General features: G+C 29.9%; 1 protein-coding gene across 2 annotated transcripts; it reads right to left on the bottom strand.

The window, feature by feature from the left end:
* Positions 1-578: 578 nt before the first annotated feature.
* LOC126653802 (60S acidic ribosomal protein P1) lies at positions 579-2058 on the bottom strand. 2 transcript variants are annotated; one of them, XM_050347737.2, is made up of 4 exons: positions 1948-2058; positions 1661-1737; positions 955-1164; positions 579-853 (listed from the first exon to the last, which is right to left on the bottom strand). In XM_050347737.2, the coding sequence occupies exons 2-4, from the start codon at positions 1727-1729 to the stop codon at positions 800-802; spliced, it is 333 nt and encodes a 110-aa protein (XP_050203694.1). In that variant the 5' UTR covers positions 1730-1737; positions 1948-2058; the 3' UTR covers positions 579-799. The 2 variants fall into 2 exon arrangements, with proteins under 2 accessions (XP_050203694.1, XP_050203696.1); XM_050347739.2 differs by having other exon boundaries at positions 1661-1754; positions 1948-2039.
* Between the last annotated feature and the right edge of the window lie 6571 nt (positions 2059-8629).

Here is an 8629-nt window from a genome sequence, read left to right as displayed (position 1 = left end):
ATGTTATTTTTTGAAAATTCGTATAAAAGTGGTGATTTTATATGTAATTAACCCTTAATTTTAAAGTGAGTGATTTTAGTCAATTAATCCATTTTTACATTTTGATTTACAATTTGGTTTTTCTACTTGTATTTGCAAAAATAGGATTAGTTGACCATAATCACAGACTTTAGAATTAATACGCCCATAAAATTAATTTATATGTTAATTATTGAGGAGACAAATTGTTACTTATGTCAATGTAAAAGTCCTATAAAAATAAAAATAAAACTTTCAAAATATAACATCTCGAAATAGAATATATAACTTCTAAAATAAGACGAAGGAACTAATACTACCACGATTTTCTAATATTAAAAATGACTACTAATTGCTGAAACCATCAAAAAGTAATACTAATCATCGAAACCATCTAAAAGCATAATCAATTTGTCTTATGGCAAGAATTGCACAAAGCTTCATTCCTCCAATCTAAGAAAAAAAATAGCATTAAAATGATAGTGTGAGGCACCTAAAAAATTAAATGCCATAGTAGCAGAAAGAAACTATCATAAATCACACTAAACAGACATCCAATATGGCAAAAGGTGGCTAAATCAAAATCACATTACATAAGTAAAACTCAACATCTCATAACTCAATAACAAAAGAACCAATATTCATCTCAAAAACTAACATATATCTTGCAGAATAAGCAAATTATGCCCCTTCAAATCTACATCCACATAAATAAGTATTTTTACTGCATAACTGTAAAAAGATCCAAAAATAAACTACTACTCAACTAAAAAAAGGCCGCCTAATCAAACAAGCTGAATCCCATGTCGTCGTCACTTTCTTCCTTAGGTTCTTCCTGTAAATCACCAGACAGATATGAATCAGAAAACAAGAGAACTGCATGACATAATAATAATGCACCATTTAAAATAAAGAGCAAATGACAATACTATTTACCTTCTTCTCTTCAACTGGAGCTGCAGCAGCGGGAGCAGCAGCGCCACCAGCAGGGGCAGCAGCTACTGCAGCACCACCGCCACCACCGGAGCCAACATTCATGATCAGATCATTAATGTTACTCTTCTCTGCTAGCTTTACAAACAAGCCAGGCCAGTAAGATTCCACTTTCACATTGGCTGCCTTGACCAGTTGTAGAATCTTCTCTGCCTTTTAGAAGAGTTAAGGAAAAAATCTCCCACAACAAATTATTCATAAAGACGGACTATTCCTATTGCAATCAATATATGCAAAGGTGAATAAAAAACGGACTAGTGTCGGGCACCGAACAAGAAATAGCAGTCAAAAGCAAGTTGGAAAACAAATTAAAACTAAAAGCACTAATTATAGTTTATTAATCACATAAAAAAACATAAAATGTGTTTAACTACTAGTTGTTTTTGTGCTTAATGAAATACATTTTACATTTTGGAAACCAAACTTCAATTTTCTCAACAATAAGATGTTAGTAATTTCTGGCAAATTATTGCTTACGTAGTGATTGAAAATTATGAGACGCGCAACTTAAAAACAGTTATTGACAGCAAAAAGCGTAACCGCAAATTTTCTTAACCCTAGTATTATATCAATACTAAACAAAAATAAGTCATAAAACTCACTTAACCAGACATCTAAATTAAGTGGCTAGGGTTTGAAGAAAGGATACAGTAACGGGAATTCCATCATCATGAAGAGCCATAACAGCGTATGCGCAAGCAGTTTCTCCTATCGACATCGTTTGATCTGTACCAAATCAAATACTTACAATATAAATAATAAAAAAACATCTAATTAGACTTGCTTTAACAATGCATTACTAACCATTATGACATCTATAATACTGCACAGTTGAAATTAACGACAGCAAATAAATTGAAGTGAAATATGAAACGGCAGTTACGTGAAATAGAAAACGACAGTTAAGTGAAATAGTAGAGGGAGGAGATGAGTAACCTGGAGCGGATGGAATCTGGTGAAGAAGATGTGAGGATGCTGAGCTGCGGCGGAGAAACGTGAAGACAGTCGAGGCTAGGGTTTGAGAGAAAATGGGAATAAGGGGGTTTTAATGATAGGAGAGTAGTATCGGGCTTGGAGTGCTGTACTGCTGTTTGGGTTTAGTGAGGCTCTAGCCCATAACCAGGTACACACCAACAGCCCTGTTTCGTAAACGAAAAGACTTGATCAAATTAAAATGGCTTTTTACCCAATATACTGAAAATTGAGAAAATTACACCATATAACCCAAAAAAGGAAAAGTTTATGTTAGTGACTCAGAAAATATTTTTATGCAAAAATCTCCCTTTTTTAAAAGTTTGTTTGTATGTATACCTCATTTTAATTTTAGTCTGATTTTGCCCTTTTTTTCTCTTCTCAAACACCACAGCTCCTCCCTCCCTCACTGCTTTCTAGTGTTGTTGCCGACCTTCGTATCTTCAGTGCTTCTCCCTCCCTTGGTGTTTTTATTGTTGCCGTCGATCTTCTGTTTTTCGATGTGGCTCCCTCTCTTGATGGACTTGGATTTTTATATTATTGAGTTTCTTCTCCAATGATACTTTTGCACTTTTTTCCATTGGTCGGACCTCCGACGGTCGGAGGATCCAAAAATTAAGTGAATTTGGAAGGAGGTGAGAGAAAAGTAGTAGGGATTGAATGAAGTTTGGTTTCGAAAAATCAATAACTGAATGAAAAAACAGAATAGCATAATTGGAGTGAAGAAGTACCGTCTGACGAGGAAGAAGAAAGAGTATTTAAAACAGAGAGATAGTAAATTAAAAACTCAATTGCTAGCGTGAAGATCCATTTGTGTTTCATGGATTGATGATGTAACTGATCATTGGGTTCTAGTGGCTTGCTTTGTTCTATTGATTTGCTGAAATAATGGAAGGTTAAGTTCTTCAATTTGATTTACTCTTTTATTAGTGTTGTTAAGAATCTTTATGCCCATCAATCCATGAGATAATTGAGATTTAGTTAGATCATTTGATTCATGCAATTATCATGGTCTTTGAACTAATTGAAAAGAGAAACTAGTGGTTCTTTTACATATTTGGTTAATATACTTGCATATGTTTTTTGAATAATTGAATAAAGATAGTTTACTGCTTTCATCTGAAATATTTAGTATCACAATGATTTGTAATTGTTGTTTATTACAGCATCCGCCTCTTACTCTTAAAAAAATATCTAAATAACTCATGTTGAACCACAAAATATTATGGTGATTAGTTATAATTTTTTGTACAAAAAACATGATACTGGTTCATAATTACTAGTTTTATGTTTATTGGTGAAGAGAAATTGGAAGTTTAGGGGAATTATAAAAATTGGTGGATGATCTCTTCCTCCTAAAAATAAACCAGTTGAGCATGTTGATGATACTTTATCGCATTGGGATAAGTAAGAGCTAGCCGCGAAATGGTTTGGGATTAGCCGAGGTCAAACTCTTTTAAATAAGATACTGAATTCCTTTTCACTACTTAACTTGCTTATGTTTATTATGTTTGGTTTGGTGATTTCAACCCTTAATTGGTTATACTCCTATATATTAAAATTTATATAGTTGGGTGATATTTGTAGATTGAAATGAGGAGATGATAAGGAAATGTTAGTAAGATATGTTTGCAATAGAATTGAAAATGTGGTGATTAGGAATATTAGATTTTGCAAGATAATAGAATTTTTTTTTATTTTCTTTTAAGTTCATCCAAACTATTATTTCAGTTAGACACAGTCGACAATAAACCTTTTCATCTCTTTTTCAGGCTTTTACATCATCTGCTCTCAAAAGAGAAGGTATCTCAATTGGAGATGTAACAAGATTATACAAGTATAAGAAAGCTCTATAGGACAGTTTATAAAACCAAAAATTTACCTGATATAGACCATATATGAACCTTTATCAACTGAATTATTTTAATTCAATTTTTAATAAAATTTGTCTTAATGTTTTGTACAATTTTAAATAGAGAGAATTTTGAGATATAGTATACTATAAGAATTGAATAATTTTTTTAAGTGAAATATATTTGACAGTCTATAAGACCGAAAATTTATTTGATGTGAACCGAATGTAAACCTATATTAACTAAACTATCTTAATGCAACTTTTAATAAAATTTGTCTTGTTGCTATTTACAATTTTAAATTTGTATATAGAGAGAATTTTGAGATTTAGAGTAATGTACAAACTGAATATCTCTTTTAAGTGAAATGTATTTGATAGTCTATAAAATCAAAAATCAACCTGATATGAACAGAATATGAATTTATATCAATTGAACTATCTTAATTCAATTTTCAATTAAAATTATCTTGCTGCTCTTTATAATCTTAAATACATTTTACATAGAGAAAATTTTGAGATTTAGTATATATAAATTGAATATCTCTTTTAAGTGATATGTATTTGGTAGTCTATAAAACCGAAAATCAACCTGATATGAACCAGATGTGAACCTTTATCAACTGAACTAGCTTAATTCAATTTTTAATAAAAAAATTATTGCTGCTCTTTACAATCTTAAATACATTTTATATAAACCGAATTTTGAGATTTAGTGTAATATATAAATTGAATATCTCTTTTAAGTGAAATGTATTTGATAGTTTGTAAAACCGAAAATTAACTTGATATGAACCGGATATGAACCTATATCAATTGAACCACCTTAATTCAATTTTTAATAAAATTTGTCTTGATACTCTTTACAATTTTATTTGATATTTTATATAGGGAAATTTTTGAGATATAGTCTATTATATGAATTGAATAATTTTTTTGAGTGAAATGTATTTGATAGTCTATAAAACTGAAATGTAACCTGATGTGAACTGTATGTGAACCTGATATTTTTATTTGTTATTTGATAAAGCATATTATAAAATAAAAAATAATTCCAATGCAAATGAATGACTAAGATATAAATGTAAAAAACAAACACAAGTATATTTATTTATAAATAAGTTTATTCGAACTATACACACCAGCAAACTTAATTATTTTGTTGAAATAACTATATGACGAAATGATAATACAATCTTAAGCCACTATAACATAAAACCATCAATAATCTATACAGATTTTACTTTTTCAGATTTAAAATGGATGAAATTAGTAGCATACTTCCAAACCTTACCTACTAATCCTATCATCAATTATATTGCTTTCATCCAAAATTGGAACTGGTCTCAAACTCCATCCAAAACCAAACCAAGTCCTTTTTACCAACGCGTAGAATAGCTTCACGGTTCCCTTGAAATAAAACCCAAAAAATGACACTAATTTCTGCAAATTTCATGTCCTTATCACTAACCACTCACACCTCATAAGGGCTTTAGGAAATATCTAAAAATTGAGCAAAGCGATTATAATGTCATATATGCAAGTGTTGACACCACGGAGGAGTTTCCCGGCGCAATGCAAATAACCACGAGAGGATTTGATCTTCAAATTAGATCTAATAGACCTGTAGAAGATGACTGAAGCATGGGTGTGACAAAGTTTGGGATATCAGCTTCTAAATCTGAATGCAGTTTTTATGCTAAATCCAATGCATACGCCCTCATATCATCGGAAGTCCAATTAAGCAAATCTCTTCGTTGGTAGTTGTAGCTCCTGTAAATGTATCACATGGCAGCTATAATATAATCTACAACAAATCCATCAACTAAACAAAAAAACTTGATTTATTTTAGCAATGAGATCAAATGACAAACCCTCTTGGTCTCTCCATAGGTTTAGGTGCCATCTGCCATAAAATCAAAGAAAAACAATCACCAAAATCAAACTCACCATCAAATCTGAAACTATTCATATCAAACAATGTTCAAATTATTTAAAATTTTAAAAACATAAGCAATAATAACAAACTAAAATAAATCAAAAAATTTAATTTGCAAGCAGACTTATAGATTAGAAATCCACTTCTTTGTAGCTAAAGGAGGGTTTGTCGGAAAACCAAAAGGACCTTCTAGGTAACAAATCCGCCGTAAATCTTGGAACCCTTGGTTTGGAGTGCCTCTTCATCTGGATAAACATCATTGTCATAAAAATAATCAATAATAAGAGACGAAAATATTGAAAAGTAATTAAAAAGTTAAAAAAAGTTTAGTTATAGGAGATTTGTTGAGACCTCCGCAGCCGTATTTCCTCATCGCACTGTTTCGTTGAGTCCTACTGTCGCCATTCCGTAACTTGCACTGTTTAAGTCGTCGTGGTCTCATGCTTCGCCGACGGCGTCTCGTGGGTTAGATGATGCGTAGTATGTCGCATGGGCAGATCGCCATTCGGAGAGTGATGACGACGATGGTGGTAGTTGTCCAGTTGTTGTGGGGGTGTGCGAGGTGGTCGGTGAATTAAACGTCATTAGAAGAAGAAAGAGTGGAGGCATTTCTCTGTGTAAATTTTTGATGAAAAGGGCAAATGTGTCCTATTTATTTATTTTTTAGTTTATTTTAGGTTATGAGGGATTTGTGGAAAGTTTTCTATTTTTTTGGGAGATTACTGTAAAAACAAAAATTGTGAGGTAAAAACATAACAGCATAGCACTTTTGAGGGATTTGTGTAAAAAACCCCTGAAAATTTGCCTAAGTTTACTTTTATACAGACCAAAACTAAAGTTTACATTTCATAAGATACAAAATTAAAATTGTAACCTAATTTTTTTGAATTCTTACTTTCCTACTGTTTCTTCTTTTCCTCTTGAATTTTGGCGGCTCCTTCTTCTTTTCTACGATTCCAACATAGTTTCTCCACGTTCTTATTCCTTCGCTTCCGTCGTTCCGCCTCCGCCGTTCCATCTCCGTCGTTCCGCTTTTGTCGCGCCGGACCATCTTTCTTTTATCTTTTTGATTTTAGATTTGAAATTTTTTATTCTTTTTTTTTATTTCCAGATTTGTAATTTGTTTATCTTTTACTGTTTATTCACCATTAAAAGTATATAAATAGTATCTTTAAAGAATCTAATACTTATTTCATGTTATGTAGAATAATTTTGTGATTTTATGTATTAAATTCTGTTATTTCTGTATTTTTTTGTGTTTTGTTGTATTTCTGCGTTTTTTTTATTCTGCAGAACGATTTGTTGATAATTATTTACTGCTGAATTATTGTAATGTTACAGTGTTGTTGATTTTATGTTGACTTTATGTTGATGTTGGATATTGCATTTTTCAAGTTTATGTTTATCTTTTTTTTTGTATATTTTATTTATAGTAATTTATGTTTTAAATTAGTTTTTAAATTTGTATATTTTTTATTTTGAAATATTTTGATTTAATATGCAGGTTGCTGATTTTGAAAGATTCATTAATTTTTTATCTTTTCACTTGTTGACATGTTTTTGATATGATGTTGACTATAACAGTCACTTAAGACTAGGTCAACTTTTAGTTCTTCGAAGAAAAAACCTTATAGTAAACCTGGAAAGGATTTGGATGATCACTTTATTAAGGTATTTCATCTTTTCTATTTTGTGAAATGGAATTGTATCGTACCCGAATTTGTCAAAGTTTCGTTAAGTATTAGAGATGGAAGACGAAAAACAATTACACAAGTGAAGTTGAAGGAACTGTTCAGCTGCGAAGAGAATTGAGGAAGCAAAATATTTTGAAATAGATTTTTTTAATTTTCGAACTATTGTGTTGGTTGTATGTATAATATTGTTTTATTTTTATGTGTAAGGACGATTTTAATTTTTTATTTGAATTATTGTTATTGTTTTTTCATAATGTTTTGAGTAATTACTCTGATAATTTTGGTTCATTTATTTTGAACTTTTTGTACTTTTATTCTTTTTTAATAGAATTACTATTATCATATTAACAAGTTATCAACATAATTTCAACATGATATCAACAATTAATGCTATTTTAGTAAAGATGTTTGTAAAATGAGAACATTGATTAATTTAAGTCAACAACAATCAATATATTATCAAAAACGTGTCAATAGCTCATTAATACAGCAATTTAAGACTAACTTTATTTTTCTTTCAATGATTGAAAAATCAACATGTTATCAACAGTATATCAACAACATGTCAACATAAAATTGAAAGAAAAAAATTAAAATACATATCAACATAATGTTAACAATAAATCAACAACGAATCAACATAAAGAATAAAATAAAATATTTTTTTTTTGAAAAACTGTGAAAATCAACAAAATATCAATAAGAAATCAACAACATGTCAACATGATAATGCTAACATATAATTATCTAGTTTCAGTTAAATTTTATGTTATTTAGTTTATTTCGCGGACAAAGTTATCTAACTTGTCAAAAAAATTTAAATAAAATAAAATTTTCCAATGTTAAAATCAAGGAAATACCAACTGATTATCAATACAAAATCAACAACAAATCAACAACACTGTAACATTATAATAATTTAGCAATCAACCATCATCAAAAAAACGAGTTGCAGAATAAATAAAAACAGAAATACAACCAAACACAAAAACAAAATGCAGAAATAACAAAAAAATATTCCATATAATCATAAATTTATTTTACATAACATGAAATTAGCATTATATTCTTTAAAATATAATACGTATACATGTTTAATCGTGAAAAACGGTAAAAAATTGTAGATATGAAAATAAAGAAGAAAAAGAAGAATAAATAAAT

Source organism: Mercurialis annua, linkage group LG6, assembly GCF_937616625.2.
Source record: "Mercurialis annua linkage group LG6, ddMerAnnu1.2, whole genome shotgun sequence".
Taxonomy (NCBI): Eukaryota; Viridiplantae; Streptophyta; class Magnoliopsida; order Malpighiales; family Euphorbiaceae; genus Mercurialis; species Mercurialis annua.
Note: the sequence above shows the minus strand (reverse complement) of the source record. Positions and strands in the feature narration are given on the sequence as shown.

Bases quoted from the DNA above. Each gene is read 5' to 3' on its own strand.
- LOC126653802 (XM_050347737.2), bottom strand. From the start codon at position 1,729: ATGTCGATAGGAGAAACTGCTTGCGCATACGCTGTTATGGCTCTTCAT. The intron at 1,165-1,660 runs GTATCCTTTCTT...CTCTTCTAAAAG, and splicing joins ATGATGGAATTCCCGTTACT to GCAGAGAAGATTCTACAACT. The intron at 854-954 runs GTAAATAGTATT...GGTGATTTACAG, and splicing joins CTCCAGTTGAAGAGAAGAAG to GAAGAACCTAAGGAAGAAAG.